The sequence below is a fragment of the Urocampus carinirostris genome, chromosome 2 (genome assembly GCF_059441175.1).
Source record: "Urocampus carinirostris isolate Australia breed hairy pipefish chromosome 2, RoL_Ucar_1.0, whole genome shotgun sequence".
NCBI lineage: Eukaryota > Metazoa > Chordata > Actinopteri > Syngnathiformes > Syngnathidae > Urocampus > Urocampus carinirostris.
The window spans coordinates 35872223-35890000 of record NC_142350.1 but is presented as its reverse complement, the minus strand read 5'-3'; the positions used below and the strand labels follow the sequence as shown (position 1 = coordinate 35890000).

The 17778-nt window shown below is 39.0% G+C and overlaps 1 protein-coding gene across 6 annotated transcripts in view; it reads left to right on the top strand.

Moving 5' to 3' along the window:
* Positions 1-17778, top strand: part of vps13b (vacuolar protein sorting 13 homolog B) — a 457366-nt gene that overhangs the window by 310953 nt on the left and 128635 nt on the right. For all 6 annotated transcript variants that reach the window (XM_088326330.1, XM_088326329.1, XM_088326331.1 and 3 more), the window contains one exon: positions 10254-10613. In XM_088326330.1, coding sequence (XP_088182456.1) covers positions 10254-10613 — 360 coding nt within the window. The remainder of the gene's footprint in view (positions 1-10253; positions 10614-17778) is intronic.

The window sequence follows — 17778 nt, the reverse complement described above, 5'->3', positions numbered from 1 at the left end:
TTCATCCGGAGGAACGAAAGCATGACCGACTTAGATGCCGAGCTGCCTAACTTGTTTGGGTGTTTGGGCATTTGAGTTGGCCATGGTCCAAAAAAATGTTTGTGTGTGTGTTTTTTGCTATGTTTTCCCCCTTCTTTATTTTCTTTGTTAATGTATGTGTTTGTGTTGCTGTCGGTCACCCCTCTTGAGGTATATGACCAAGGTAGATGGATAGATCAATAACGTTTTTAAAGTCACTCACTTGCTTCCCCTTACTGCAGTCACGGTCCTACCCACTGATTGAAAAAAAAAACAAAAAAACAATGAAATGGCCATTGGAATATTTAATTATTTTTGATGAACAACCGTTTTAGACAAGTGCCGTGGCTTTCTGAGGGTTGTTCAGCAAAATCTTCCATCTGTCTTTGTTACAAAGGATGCCTTTCTCAGATTGCATGTTTGATGTCCTTTTACATATGTTATGTATACCGTATTTTCCGCACTATAAGGCGCACCTAAAAGTCTTAATTTTTTTTCAAAAGCTGACCATGCGCCTTATAATACAGTGCGCCTTATTCATGGATCAATATTAAATCGCAAAGTCTTCCTACTAACTTGCAGTCGCCGACTAGATTTTTCCCCGAACGCTAAGTAGTCCGCGGTGTATGCTGGGATTTATTTACCGGCGTTTCATTGGCTAACCAATGTGTCAATCATCATTTGAATCGATCACTATTGCCTAAAGTTATTCGGAGGTCAAGGGGCGGATCCTTTTTATCATTTACAGGCTGGCATTGGCTGAAGCGGCAAAACAAAGCCTGCAATTGGCCGAAAAAGATGTGTCAATCATCAGTTGACTTGATCACTATTGGCTAAAGTTATTCGGAGGTCAAGGAGCGGATCCTTTTTATCATTTACAGGCTGGCATTGGCTGAAGCGGCAAAACAAAGCCTGCAATTGGCCGAAAAAGATGAACGCGTATAGCACATCGTTGACGGCATACAGAAAGCATTTTTTTACTATTCTGTATTTGTCAATATTTTATTCTCCTGGATTTACTAAACTCACGGATATAAGAGGACCATGGCTGCACATTATTATTGAACACAACGACTTCGGTGAGCTACTTCGGCTTTATATTTTCCCTGTATCTTGTTTCAGACTGAACTCGATGTTTCTGTGATGAGCAGTGCAGATAATGGATTAAATGGAGTGTCTATTTTTAAATTAAACTCAATTCCAAGTGTTTATTGTCATATGCACAGTAAAGTTGCGAGCGAAAATAGAAACTAAGGAATGGTTGGCATTTCTTGAATCCCAAGACTTTAACCTTCCGAATGATGGAACGATGCATTTGAGTGACATCGTACGGACACCGCATCCGCACGTGTTCTCGACACGTATTTGCGTCATTGCAAGCTTTGGGAATGTTGAGGGGGTAATAAGTTTGACTGAACTATCTGACTGTTTTTTCGACGTTCCCATTGTAGCGCCTTATAATCCGGTGCTTCTTATGTATGTCAAATATAGGACCAAAAACTATTTTTTCGGGGTGCGCCCTATAACCCGGTGCGCCTTATAGTGCGGAAAATACGGTACTTTTTACCAGAGTCCATGAAATCCCACTTCAGAATAGTCCAAGTTTTGATCTTTGTCATACCAAGTTTTTATTGGGTTTCTTTTATATGGCCACTATTCATCAAAACCAAATTTGAAATAGAGGCTGTCTGATACTTCAGTCGACCTGTTGGATGTATTTTCAGGTGATTCCAGAGCTTGAAGAGCATTGTTAACACATAAATTCCTTACATTAGTAAAAAATTAAAAAAACAGTTTTTAATGACACTTCAAACAACACACTCCCCCATTAGAAACACTTAAAAATTAGTTCGGTTAAAAAGTTCTATTCTGAAGTGGTAACCTTGATTCAAGTACTATAGAATAAGACTTAAAATTTGAGAGTTTTGTCTCATCGGGTTTGAGCTGAAAACTAAATATTTCCACGAATTATATATTTCTATGACGTATAATCAAGGCACATGCCGACTTCGGGTTACTTTTTTTGCTATTTGCAGTATGCTTGCTTTTTTCTTTTTTTTGACACTATTGTGAATTTTAACTATAAAGTAAACTCGTTTTTTTTCTCGGGTGTTTACGTTCCAAAAAGAACCTCGGAACAAAATCTGTAAAGTAGAAAGTGTTTTACAATTATTATACAATTAAACAATCTACTGTATCATACATGGAAACGAGTGTCACAAACCATCTTACCGGCCCAAGCATTTGTTTCACAAATTAGAATACGTTGTAAACTGTTTTGGGTTTTTGTTTATTTTGTTTTTTTGTTATGAAAAAAAAAACTCAGTACAGTCACAAAAATCGTGACTCAGGTGTACATCTCTGCTCTTCTGAACAAGTCATTACAACCTGAGTCCGCTCTGCAGCGTTTCCTTCTTCTGAAGTCTGGGTTCCGGTGTGTTTTTTTTTCGAGAGAAGAACATAAGAATAGGCAGTTGCAACCTATTTGCATCCTCATTTAAACTTATCCCTGTTGTCATCTTATAGTTGATTTTCTTCTTTTTTTGTGGAACGAAAGGAAGGTTAACTTTATCTGCGATAGATAGCATCTTCTGGTGCTTTTTGGGCCTGGCCGCAGGAGCGTTTTCTCAACAACATGAGTTACAGAGATACTCGGAATTGCAAGAGAATTTGCACATACGTGAATTCAGCAAGCTTTTTTACATATGTGTACAAAAAAAAAAAACGCAATGTTATTGTGGCATATGTAGAGAAGAGGCGTAAGGACCGATTTGCCAATCAAAATACAGAACACAAACCCTAATGCAATGGGTGAAGTAGCAAAACCGTAAAAATTAGAACCGCATTATTGCAAGGGACTACTAAAAAGTAGGCCAGTTATTCGTCTCCCTCTAATCAGCGATGGAGTGACACAAAGTCAGTCACTGACCTTTTTTTCTTGTGTCATCATTCCTTAACACCTCCAGTCTCGGCGCAGGTCAGTCAGCAAGTCCAAAAATGTAACCGCTACCACTTGGAAAAGAGGTCCAATGAAAGGCAGGAGTTGATAGATTAGCTAGAACAAATTGGAACCATTATTCTCCCGTGTCCCTGGTTGCCGTCAAAGTATGACGCCTAAGAAATGCTGTCAGTTACTGTATACAAGCTGGTCCACCTACGAACCATCTTGAAGCATTCTAATTTGATTCAGATGACATTTGAGGCTTATGCGTATGTATGAGGCTCTTGAAGTGACTTTGGGATTCTACAGATACCCTTAAACAATTTTTGGTCACCTAAACACAAGCTTGAACAAACATCATCTTGGCATGGGGGGAGCGTGTAATTGGACACATCGGCACCTGTGTCTGACACAGCTGCTCGGCTGTCAAAAGTCAAGTCGAAAAACGTCGTCATGAAGCTCAAAGGAGGGCAGAGATGAAAACAAATGTTGCGGTTGTTGCACACACACGCAGCAGGTTCAAAGGGGCAACAATGTCACGCTTGACCTCGCCAGAAAGGCAAGGTAACCTGTTTAATAAGCAGATTTTTTTTTCCAAGAACCACTGCTGTTCTGCAGAAATGTATATGTGTATGCACTTTTGTCAGACCATTTTTCTCACAGTTTCAGCAGTGCTAATCAAAGCTGACATCAGAAAAGGCATGCACATGATTTTTCCCAGCCTGTTCATATTATGTACCCTCGCTTGAAAACTTTGAAATGGCTTAAAGTCACCGATGCCCTCTTTAGAATTTGAATTATCATTATTGGCATTGTTAACAACGTAGTGAACGTTGTTTGCAACAACATTACACATGGTACTCTAGGATAAACACGCAATAAAGACGTAATAAGAAAAGAAATGTCAGGAGAAATATGCAAAGATATTTATAAGGAGACTTGCCTAATTTGTAATAATAGTGATATTTTTTTTTTTAAATGGATTGTAACAGTGTTATGAAAAGAAGTTCAATAACATTTAGCAACAACAAAAATTTCAAAGTCGATAAGTTAGTCATTTTTTCAAAACAAGCGTCAAGACATGTATTTTCAGTCTTCTGCACTTGTTTAGGGTGGTGATGGTCTTGGGGAAGAAACTAATTGTGCCTTATAGTCCTTGTTTAAGGGGCCTCTTGTGCCTTTCGGAGGGCAACTGGTAAAAGAGGTGGTAGCCGGGAAGTGAAGAGTTCCTTATAACGTTGACTTCCGAAGTAACCGACAGAATATCACTCCGAACATATTTACAAATTAAAACTGTCAAACTGTTGTTAAACAGCTCCGAGCTGTAAGAAGATAAACATTAACAATAGTCAATTGAGCAAAGGGGTCGGCAACCCAAAATTTGGAAAAAGCAGACAAACCTATATATATATATATATATATATATATATATATATATATATATATATATTGCGTATAGAGACGTAAATATTAAAACCCTTATAAAAACCCATTTTAAAATGACAAGAAAAAGTGTTTCATACATAAGTGAGTCATCCAATATGTAATATTTATTCCAGAGAAAACCATAACACAGAAAATACATATATATAGATAGATAGATAGATAGATACTTTATTCATCCCCTAAGGGAAATTCACATTTCCAGCAGCATCCCTGAGCTGAGAACAGTACAATAATAAAGCCAAAAGAATACAATATACAAATACCCAGTGTGACGTGCAAATGCCCACTGTAGCGTGTTATATAGAATAACTAAATAGTGCTACACAGAATACATATTGCGATAAGATTCAGTAATATGCAATGTAGGTGGTGTGGTTTACTGTGGGCTTTTACTCTGCCGGGTGGAGTTAAAGAGCCTCATGGCATGAGGAAGAAAAGATCTCTTCAGTCTGTCCGTAGTAAAAGACACCCATCATTTTTTTAATTTTCAAACAATTATGAATAATCGCTAGAAGCCACAAGGGCACCTCTAAAGTGCCACATGCAGGTATAGAGTTTTAGGTTGCCACCCCTGGTCTAGCACTAGTGGGCAAATTATTGGAGTGAAGGGAGTATTTGGTTCAATTAGGCAGTGGAGCCCAGGCCAGGAGGAAAAAAAAATGAATCACTTTTTTTTTTTTTTTACATCTGTAAATACAGTCTTGAGTTTGATACCTAAGCTCTGTTCCTGCATTGCAAGCCGGCAATGTCCTATAGACTCGCTGTCAGTAGTGTGCAGAACCTGCCTGATGACTCTTAAAGTGTTGGGTAAAGAAGTCTTAATCGATGTAGAGTTTTAAGAATTTAGGAGCCAAACAGAAAAGTCAAAAAATCTTCTTCTTCTTATGTTCTTCTTATTTTAGCTCCATGAGTCACATAAAGACCAGCACGGTGTGAGCTTAAGGCTTGCGATGGAACATAAGTCAGTAAGATAGTTGGGTGCCAAGCCTTGTAATATTTTACAAGTAACAAAACCTTAACACCTGCCCTTCATAGCTGTACAGCAGTCAGAGGCATGATTTAAAAGCGATCCGCAATAAGGTAGTGTTTTACGCAAACCCGTGTTATATTTATGAATGAAATTCAATGCTGTAAATTTCTACGCAGCACAGAATCCGTCTTTCTGCACCGTGGTCAGATTCACCGAAATATCCACTACCTGTTTTTTCTGTGGATCCAGCACTTTGTCTTCATTGATTTGCCACCCTGTAAAGTAGTATGAGTAGAGCTTGTACAACTACTGTAAATTCCAGACTACAAGCCGCTACTTTCTTTCTACATTGTAAACATTGCAGCTTGTAAAAAGAAGCAGCTTCTTTTTTTGTTTGTAGTTTTTTGCTATAGGCGCATGGTGTGGGCGGTGACTTCAAACGGGCGTCGAACCCTTCTGCTGATCTTGGTGCGGCCTGTCCCTGGCAGGTTACCTCAGCTGGTGCGTAGAAGCTGGCTTAGAACTGGTGCGGACCAGAGTATCTGTCTGTTTACCGTAAAATTCAGACCATAGAGTTCATCTGATTATAAGCCGCACCTAGTACATTTTTATATAAGACGGACCTGTCTATAAGCCGCATATGCCCACATGGAAACATGAGATATTTACAAGAAGGACGGTACACAGAAAGATTTCTAAAAAATATGCAGTACCATAACCCCGCCGGTGTTCGGTCGGTGGGCCGCCAGACGTTTGATAAACAAATTTGTCTGTACGACATCACTAGTCACTGCAATATGTCATGGCACATGTTAGAATTAAAGATATACTCATCAGAGAAACATCTCGATCAGTATGAAACAAGATACCCAAAATCAATAGGGCCGGTGTATCTCACCTTTACATTTCTGGGCCGTCCTTAACTTACTTGAATGTCCGTGAAATTGGTTTCGTTACATCAAGGTCAATCCATAGAATCAAACCGTGTAAAATATGTATTCCAAATCACATGATAATGCCGACAGATCAATAGGAATCCTCCTAAAACATTTCAGCCTTGTCGGATGTTCCTTCCTGTAATCCGTTCGTTTTGCCGAAGTATTTCCGTTAAAATAAAGAGACGCGTAAAATGATTCCCAATATGTTAGTTAGCCCTCCCTTTTTAAGTGACAAAATTTCCATGATGAGGGTCTTTTTATGCTAGTTTTATTCATGCACCAAGTTACATTAAACTTGTGACCTCCTCGACACATCTATTCCACGTGTTTCAATCTTAGATTTACTGCTCGGACACCAATGGCGGCCATTAGGAAAAAAATGCATAGATTAGCCGCATCATTGCATAAGCTGTAGGGTTGAATGCTTGCGAAAAAAGTCGCGGCTTATTGTCCGAATTTTACAGTATTACAAACAAAGGATAGCGAGGGCCTGCAGTGGGTGATGACGCAATGTAACTTTTGCTCAGTTTCCCTGCTGATCTTAACTAAATATATGAAATTGACGTGAATTTGTCCATTTTTATGGCGTGGTGCGGCTTGTACAAAGACAAAGTTAATTTGTTTTCCTTAAATTTGTGCATGTGGCTTTTAACTCATTCAGTGCCATAACGTTTAAATATGATTTCAGATGCATTGTCCCTGAGTGCCTAAAGTAAAAATACGGTGTTGTTGTTTTTTTTTTAAATAAACTGTTATAATGGGTTTGGTGCTACTCATCAGTAAGTATCGTGCTTCTGGTAATGATTCCAGAATGAGATATCACCATTAGATGGCTGGAGTTTCTCGTATCAGATCTTCGTCCACACATCAAGGGAGCCCCTACTTGCTAGTGTTGCACCCTGTATCTAGCAGATAAAGTGTGTAAGTGGCCCCATATGCCATGTACGTAGTGAAGCAGTATGTGAGAGAAGGGAACATGTGGAACTAGAAGTTTAAAGTTTTGTGCAGAGGAACACAAGCTCTATAGCAGGGGTCGGGAACCTATGGCTCGCGAGCCATATATGGCTCTTTCTATGAGTACCTGTGGCTCGGAGACAAATTTGATTGCATGCAAATTTTCTCCATCTCGTCCAAAACGTAAGCAACTAATCCTGTTCAAATACTCACAAAGCCAAACCAAATCTAGCAAAGAGCTTGTGCTTGGCAGTATATATAGGGCACGTTTTTCACTACAATTTACAGTCAAGGTGTTGCACGAAAAAAAAAAAAAAAAAAAAACTCGTTCTGGCTGTACATCGCTAAAGAATCCGTTATATAAAACCTCACTATATTATCTGTCTTCAGTGTTCAGATACCTTATGATGAATCCACAGAACATACTGTAAATACGCCAAAACACCGGAAGAGAACTTAAAGTTTTTTGATTGGGTGAGTGGGAGGGATGGGTGGAGCTATGCAAAAAGTGCAAGCACTCCCTCCCATCTCTCGCCCTACGCCGTCTGCACCATAGATAAGCACATCAGGCTCCCTGTTTGCAGAATGTTGTGACGTTTTTACAAAAAACTGCTTACATCTGGTTTTGAAACCAATATGTGTGGAAAAAAAAAGGGTCAAAATGAGTTTAATCGATCTTGAGTAATTGCAAGAAAGACACAAGTTTAAAGTGGTATGTTTGTTGATTTTGGGACACGGGCTCTGGCATTATTCTCTTTTCATAATTTTTATCAAATCATCAAAAATAAATGTGCTGAAGACTAAGCTTTTGTCTGGGGCGCGGGTTTAGCAATTTAGCAAATTTGTCTCAAAATATATGGTGTGGCTCTTTCCCAAAATAAAATTAATATATTTTGCTTTTATGGCTCTTTGAGTCAAAAAGGTTCCCGACCCCTGCTCTATAGTGACAGAAATTGTGTGATCATTTTACAGGAAATGCTGAAAAGTTCATGCATCGTTCCCACATACGTTCACACTCTTATGGGAGAGACTTCATAGGCCAACACTTATGCATGTATAGCTACACAACTACATTTTCTGTTGTCCTTTAAAAATTAGTCCAAATAGCCAAAATTAGCTGGCACCGGTTCTTCCCCTTAGAGAGTATCATCTGGCAGTGAATGAAGTAATCAGGTGCACTCTGAAGTCTGGAATTCAACCTGTGTTTGTAAAACGACAATTTTGTTTCACTCTTTTCATGGCATTCACTACAGAACGTGTTCTGAATTTTACGCGTTTCCTTTCATTGATCTTTACAATTCTAAAAATACAATTCAATAAATCCCTTTAAATCATTTAAGTTTGTTTAGTGGTAGTCTCAGGGTTTTCTCCTGGTAGGAGCAAAACAAGAGACTTGAGGTTGACAGTCACAGTCCCTGACTACAATATGAGCCAACTTCATGTGATTACAGCCAGGGTGGGGTTGTTTATGCCAGGCCTGGTGGAAAACTAAAATATCTGCTTGACTAAGAGAAGACAAAAGCAAGAAGAAGATCATAACGTAGATGGTGAAAAAAGGTGGTTGGGGGATGCACGGTACATACTGTGAACAGCTTCATCATGCTTTTTATTCCATCTCCGGAAAATGTCCCAGTGCAAGTCAGGTGGAAAAGATAGGCTACATTGCACAGCAAATTGCACCTATCTGCCCTCCAGTTCCATCCTTCCTTTTTGCCATCTGCTTCACTACCACTGGATTAAACAAAGGATCCCAGCTTGCGGTGACTGCGTGTGTGTATGTGTGTACATTAAATCTTTTGGCAGCGCTCCCGCTCTTGTCATCCTGTTGCTGTACCTGGGAACAAGACATACGGAAGGCCTAAAGCCCCTTAAAAGCATGAATGCCTTGAGGATACCATGAAAAGCAGCTGGACCTGTTTTAAGCCGCTTCCCTCTCCCATCATCATGACCAAGTGGAAAAATGGGATAATGGAAGTGGTGTGACATGGCATGGAGTTCATTCATGTGTCTCTGTAAATTCCAGTCAAGTGTTTGAAGACGGCAGCACACAAAGGCACAGGCAAAAAGCGGCTTGAATTTATTTATCTTTACTGGAGAAAATATTCCCTTTCATGCTCTTCTACATTCATTTATGTTATGTATATGTTTGATTATAAGAACAGGAGAGTGAGATCGAGACCATCTGTTCTTCTAACACATTTTTGCAAGCAAAGCTGAGCGATCAGTGAGAAGGACTTGAAGTTTGATTTATGAGACGTGATAAAACGCAGCGTCCCGCGGGTTTGGTAGCAGCACATTTCGCTTTTATAGAACCAAATGGAATTGGTTCAGTTATGGTGGATTTTTAAATTATGAGCAAGGGATCTTACCCAACTTTCTGTTTATTCAGGTTTTGTAACACGAACATTAAGCAGCCTTGTTTTAGAATTTGCACACACTAAATAGTCCATCACTACATTGCCTGTCATAAAATGAATAGACTAGAAAATTGCAATTTCCCATCCACTGATGCGAAACCACAGACTTTGGAACACCCACAAAGCACAAGTCCAGCAAGTGTTTGTGAGCTTGATGAAAATGCACATGCCATTGCTGATCACTACCTACCTGAAAGCATTGTTACTTTTTGCTTTCTTAATATCCTCTTCTTTGGCACTTCATACATTTTACAGAAGCACTGGAGAGAGCCCTGACTCCATTTAAGATAACTAAAGTTGACAAATGGATGGTCTTTATTGTCATTATTCAAATGTACTGTCCAACAAAAAATGAGGGCGTCCCCATTCAGTGCAAGAAGCTATATAGAGAGTGGCTGCCTAGCTGCATGTTAGATTTAGGAATTTCCACCAGTTGGAGCTCCAGGTCATACATCTCATGGGTAATTGATGTGGCGGTGGTGAGATTTAGGCTAGGTAGGGGTGGATTGTGTGAGTTGATGGAACTTGTTTTTGTTTGACTAATTCCATATCTCAACTTCTCTCCGCAGCTGAACTGAACCTACAGTTGTCCCGTCCCTTAAAAATTAACCCAACACTGGTCAAAATGGAGCAGACCAAAGCCTTCTTAAAGCGAATCCTGCCAGACCACTCATGGAACACGCCCCCTCCTCGTTCATCCCCAGCCAAGATGTCAACCAGGGCCTTTTCCTCACCCCATCAAAGTCAAGGCCTGAGTAAAGCAAACACCATGGGTGCCTTGGCTCTGTCCTTCCACAAGGTCTCGCTGCATACTACGCAGATCGTGCTTGTCCTGGAGAATGATACCCATCCAATGCGACCTGCTGTGACTGTGTCCGTCTCGTCGCTGATGGGAAAACTCAACTTAAAAACTGGGCCAAGCATCGAAGGTGAGTACAACTCAAATATGCATGTTTTTGAACATTTATATCAGTGCATCATTTGAGCGGTCCTTAAAATGTTGAAAGTAGACTATTTTCTCTGCTAAGTATGAGCTAACAAGGCCTAACTGAGTTCAAAGAGCCTTTATAATATATTTTTTTCTACATCACCTATGTGCTTTTATTTTACTTATAGCAAAGCTGTTCAGGTCACAAGACACCATATGTAGGACAAAAGAGGGGATTGAAATGTGATTTTATGCTCGTCATCGGAGTTTTTTGTAAGTGTAACATGATAATGGTGAGAGTGAGAAAAGGCCTGTTTCAAATCCAGTCCAAACGCAAACCTAAACCCCAAAAATGATGAAAAGAGAAGAGTTTATGTGAGTGTGTCAAATGTACATTCATGCTCTGGTTTTGGCTTTGGTTCTGAGACTCTGCAATCATTTCTTTGACGGAAGCAGGTTGAAGAGGCTGTGAGATAGGTGGGAGGGGGGTCCTCTTAGATTTAACTTTAGTAGTGCCGATTTCTCGGGATAACTCCAAAACACGTATGACTGAAGACTTAAGTTGTTTACACTGGTTGTTTAAGAATTTGTTGTCATGTGAACACACTTCTAATTGTATTATGTTAAATAACTAACTTTAGGACAGTCGTCACATGATGACTTTACCAATTTGATGAGGCAGATATGGGGGGATTTGAGAAAGAAAAACCAATAGGTTCTATTTCACCAGGACCTTACTCTTTGACACACTTATGACTTCTACCCCTCATATTCTTAGAATATGGCACCCCCAGACAATTTTTGGGCTTCTCCGGCATGCAAATACACTTGGCTGAGCAGCATTATTGGACAAATGATTAGGTTCAGGTCAGGTTAAGAGGTGCAACAGGAATCCAAATGCTGCAACACTCTTTCACTTTCATGCCCAGTTTGTTGACCACAGAGTAAATTATGTTGAAATATCAAAACATTTCTACAGTACTGGCCAAAGAATAGTGGTCTGCATACACACGTTACAACAGCCCTGCCTGTGGTCATTATTATTTAAATGTATGATTAAAAAGGAATACAGAACTATAACATCTCAGCCTATAGTTCACTACAGTGTTTTACATTTAGCAAAACTGAAGGTCTTCCTTTCCCTTTCATCAAGTTAATATTTATATGAAAAATTCAGTCAAAGGATATCACATGAAGAACCCAATCCCTGGTTGGTTGGTTGGTCGGTCAGACCGTCGGTCCATCCATCCATCCATCCATCCCATGCATCGATCCAGGTGGTGCCCATCCCCCCCCAGGCCAACTAAGTTTCTATCCTACTTAGGTAAATTACTGCAGTTTAAATGCCTTTTCATAATTGTGTTCATTTATTTTTCATTTTTATTTTCCGCTTGTTTGGAGCTGTTCCATTGAAAGTTCTAGCAATAACTATTGCATGCATGTTTCAATGAGATTTTTCAGTTCTGTGCATGAAAAAATAAAGGTTTCTTGAAGCGTTGCTAATTCTCAGTTACATAAGCGTCAAATGTTTTAAACAATACCAGACAAACTAAACTCAAAGATATTTTCTTTTCAGCAATGTTTGGTAGATGGTCTTTTTTTTCTTTCAAGTGGCTTCTTTCGTCTCGATACTTTTGTGAGAAACCTCACCATGGTTTGTGTGGGAAGAAGAACAAAACATTATACGTTTCTACATTTGTTTTACAGATGTTAATATAGGGTTGCTTGATACTCTTACGTACATTTGTCAACTTGTCTAATTGTGTAATTTAGTCTAGTCTATTTCACAATGTCACAAAAGTATATGCTGCATGACTGTTAATCCATTTTTTTGAGAATTTACGTGGTCATCTTATAACAACAGTAATAATCCTGCCTGGTAAATGATAGGAGCAGGTTTCGTACGGGTGCTTGAAAACTTTGAAAGCGCTCAAATTTTAACGTTCTGCTTTTCAAGGTCAGGAAAATGTTTAGATTTTGGGTAATGTGCTTGAAAAGGATGGAAAGTGTTGCCATAGCCATGTTTCTTGGCATTCTAAGTCTTCAGACAATGCAATAAATTAAGAAAACATTTATAAAAGGGTCGTTAAATGACGCCAACATGCCTGCTCTGGTGGCTTGTCATTATGGCGTTGTCATGTGAAGCGTCACCGCCCCCTACTGGTCACAAAAGGAGAGCTCTACACTTGAAATATAATGTAAACTTATAACAAATCTTCAAAACATTTTGTAAAATACAAAACAATCCCTAAAAATGCAAAACAATAAAATAAAAATTAAAAATATTAACTCTTCAATGCCTTAAAAAAAATAATCCAATGCGTATTGAAGCTGCGTTGAGTGAGGCCGAATTGACACAAAAAGACTGTAGATCACAGATTGGAACAGCTCTATAGAGCACAAAGTATGTACAAACAGCAAGATAGCGACTTTATTTAAGTTATCAAAGCCAAAGTTTGTTTTGGAATTGGACTTCCTTTAAAAGCTTAGTGGGATAAAGAACATTATGACCACTGATATGTAATGTTATGTCATTTTTATTTGTAATGCCCTTAAACACAAGGACTCTCAAAGGGCGGCACAGACCACAGACTATTGCAAACTACAGACTATTATTACACAATCTGATTTAAAACTTACATGAGGGCAAGGGAAAACTCAAAAACCTATGCGTGAGGAAAACCCTTGAGAAGGTTATTGAAAATGTCTACAACAGGAGTCTGCATAAGAATTGATAAAATGTAGTATTAGTATAAATATAGATAACCTATTGTCGCTGAACTTAGTCTAAGTAACAATGTTTGCAGTGTTTCCATACAATGGGAAGAATCTGGCAGACCACCAAGGTTTAATTGGTCCTGGCAGAGTCTCATAAACTTGTATTATTAAAAAATATAATATTTGTAAATATTTATAAATGCAAAGTTACTGGTAGTCAAAATAACTTTAAACCTACCGCTATGATATACATTCATCCCTCGTTTTTGCATCCTGCCACTGTCAAAAATCGGGGTTTAGAAACCTTTATTTATTTGTATATTCAAGTATTTGTTAAACATATAAAAGTGTTTTACTTTTTTTCTTTCATAAAAAACTTCTCTTCTGTCAAATTATAATTTTAATAATTATCTTGCTGATTTATTTTAACTGTATTGATTAAAGGCAAAATCTACTTTACAAGATATTTTGTTGCCTTATGTGGGCATTATGGAAAACTGCATTAACCCTCTGGTCAGCAACTCAAAAAAGCCATATTTGACCAAAGAAAAGGACATATATGTGTGTGTGTGTGTGTGTGTGTGTGTACTACTATATATATATATATATATATATATATATATATATATATATATATATATATATATATATATATATTGCACGGTGCCACAGTGATTAGTGGCGTGTGCGGCACAGTCCAGAGGTCATGAGATCAAAGCTTTCTGTGTGGAGTTTGCATGTTCTCCCCGTGCTTGAGTGGATTTCCTCCGGGCACTCTGGTTTTCTCCCACATTCCAAAAACATGCATGTCAGGTTAATTAGACGTTCCAAATTGTCCCAAAGTGTAATTGAGCAAGTGAGTTGTCTGTCTGTGTGCCCGGTGACTGGCTGGCAACCCGTTCAGGGTATACCCGGCCAACCTGGGCTCCAGCACCACTGCGACCCTACTTAGGATAAGATATGCGATCATCCAGAAATCATATATACATATATATATATATATATATATACATATATATATATATATATATATATATATATATATGTGTGTGTGTCCAGAGTGTTTTGTTATCATGATGGCTTTTAGACAACTTAAAAATAAAAAAAGATTTGTGCAAACATAATGTTTTTAAGCTGTTTTACGTATGTGTACAACTCAGACCAAAACGTCATTAAAGCGCAGGCAAGGTAGCAGAAAAGGGGCAGGCCAACTGTTTAGACAATCCGAATGCAGATCGCATGCATGGTGAAAATCCGAGAAGTAGCAAGACCGGGAAAGTAAACCGCGATACAGCAAGGGATTGCTGTACTATGAACTACTCCAGTTAATCAGTTTGGACTCTGGTATTTACTGATATCGCTGTAGTTCGGCTCCAAAGTGGTTGTTCATTTCCCCAAAATGTCAATCTTGACATGCAGGTCTGTGTTGAACATCAAAGCTGTAAATATAACGCTGTCAGAAAACTTTTATTTGTTTCCTCGTAATTCCTTTTTGAGCACTTGCTGAAAACCTGTGTGGTTCCCTTATGTCTAGCACGTTACAGTCTTTAATATTACATATCTTGGCCCCATCTCTGAAAGATTGTTGAAAAGTTCACTTGGGGTTAAAGCCGGCATACGGTTGTGTGTGGGAAAAGCTGTTTTTAAAGCATATGTCCAAAGCCTTGTTCATGAGTGACATGTTTGCCTCACCTTTCTTTGTGACTTGATAGCTTCGGGACACTTGGAGAGTTCTGTCATGTCCCAAATTGTCTCGGTTCCGCAAGACCGCCATCTCCTAATTTTTCCACATTTGTGTCGGTCACACAGGGACACATGTCTTCAATTACGGCGACTGATTGTTGGTTACAAAAGATCCATCTCTTGATTTGAATTTTTTTAACATTGCTATTTTTTCTTTACGACCACCTCCATCACTCACCACTCCAGAGTCTCCTGTCCAGTGCATACTTCTGGAAAGAGATACCTCGGAAATTGTACTCAGATGAAAGTTGGGGTTTCATCGTGAGCTACCTCAATCAGTCAGCGGGAATGACCCCCACGGGACTGGCTGTATATGTGAGATGTTGGAGCGGAGAATGTAATAGGACTACCGCTGCAATATGCGCAACTACTGCTGCTACTCCTGTTGCGCGGTGTACCATAGTTGATATTGATGAGCCGCTGAAGAAGGCCGCTGTGTTTGGAAGAAGGAGTAATAGCTTCAAATGAGCTATCGTTAAAGATGAATGAAACATTGAAGGAGACCGCTAAAACAGAACAAGTTTCTGGACAAAATGATGTATGTCAAAAGCACCAGAGAAGAAAGGCAGTGAACCAGAGGATGCCATAAAATTAGGTCAGTACTCACAACCAAGGTTGGGAGGGTTACTTTAAAAGTGTAATCTGACACATTTACCAGTTGCCTGTTGAAAAATGTCATCAGTAACGAAACCTGAATACCATAATATTGCAGTAATGTAACTTGATTACTTTTGATTACTTTTGGATGACTTCAATGCAAATATGCCAATATGAGAAATAATAAAAATCATATAATTAAAATTGATATATTTTTAATTTTAATGAACAATATATAAAAAGTAAAATTGTCTTATACGGCAATTAATACATTACTTATCTAGAGTAGAATTTATCTCAGTAAAAAAAAAAACCCTACGATTTGAATTGGTCTTATCCTCATTGATAACAACTTAGTAAACATTTACAACAAGATTAAAAACGGCACACCCAAATAAAAACTTAAAAGAGACAATTAAGATAAAAAGAATGTCAGGATGAAATGTAAAATATTGACATGGTGTTGGTTGGAGACTGGCCTAGGTTACAACAAAATTGATAAACATCGGGTTTGGTCGGATCTGATTTAGTGGGGTCTCTTACACCCTCTGGCGGCCAAATTGGGTACTTCGGCTCCCTGCTGCCGATCACTCCAAGCAACCGAATCCAGTCAAAACCTTGATTATTTATCATGCACACATATTAACAAACCATGGCCCCAAGGACCTCGCCCAAGCATAATGGCCCGGCAGTGCTTGTTGAACAATAAAGGGCATAATATTACAAATTTGTTTTGCAGTTTTTTTGTTGTTGTATTTTTGTTTTAAAAAAATAAATATGTTCAACTATATTGTATCTAGTTTAAACTGCATAATCCTTTCATCCAATAAATTTGAGAAGTGGGCCTTTTTTCCTTGATTTGAACCGCACCTTGTAATTAAGGCGCGATGGTGGGTCTTGAAGTTAAACCAGTTTAGAACCACCGCTTTACAAGTCTCAAAGGCAAAGCAAAGATGAGATTTTCCATCAAAATGGCGTTGCTCTTACCCCACCCCATACCCGTCTGCATGAGACGGGATCCGCACGAACATCTGGGGGTCTGTACCTGGTCAGAACAGCCATGCTCTACCAAAGAACAAGATGGAGAGAGAAGGGATTAGGTTGACAGTGAGGTGTGTTACCAGATCCCGTGTTAATGAAAAGCAAGTGGAAGCCCCACATTCCTCCCTCCGTCCACGGCTCACCACTCCCCAAGGTAGGGGGGCATCCATAGTTCATTGAGAGAAAGAAGGGAGGTGGGCAAAAAGAGAGCGAACAGATGTCAAAAGGTCCCTGAAATAAGACCTTTGCTAATCTCTCAACTCTCAGTCAGACTGCCCAAAGAGTGCCCCCCAACTTCCTACCAACACAGGCCCTACCCTTTCCCTGTGCTTGTGTAGTCTGACATTGAATGCTTTCACCTCGGTCCAGTGCCTCTGTGGACCCCTCCCAACCCCCATGACACCCTTTCCACCTCCCAACCTTACCACCTCGCTGCTTGAGGGTGATTTACTCGCACACACTTGTAACGGAAGACGTCTGCCTGAAGGAACAACACACTGTTTATTTAGGTGTCTTCGTTTAGTTAAAAGTTTGTTGTCGTCTTGGATAACCTTTAAATTATGATCCAATGTATTATTCTACTCACTGAAACAATATGATCTGATCCCAGTGTCCTGTTAACTCGATTTCAATTATCCTTATTGTATCCAGAAGTTATCATTTGTTCACACAAGACAGACTTGCCCATTTTCCCAAGTCTCTGGCTCTAGTTTAAAAAGGCAAAAGACAATAATATGATTATGAATCATTGTAATAATAAATGAAAATATGTATAGTTCACCTGACTGCAATGTACTATGGTAAATGTTAAAATGTTTGAATACAAATACTTGGCACTGGCGTGCCAAAAGTAAAATTTAAGAACTCAGGAAATCGTTATTCTGCTTATTTCGGAAATCACTGTACAATTGAGAAATGTGTCTGTTGAACTTGTACAAAGGAGTCGGGCTCACATGCATAGCATCAAAATGAATGTTTTAACAAACAATGATGTCTCCTGGGAACTCAAATATTAAACAATCTAAATAGATAGGCCACATGAAAATTATATGTTGAAAAATGGCTTT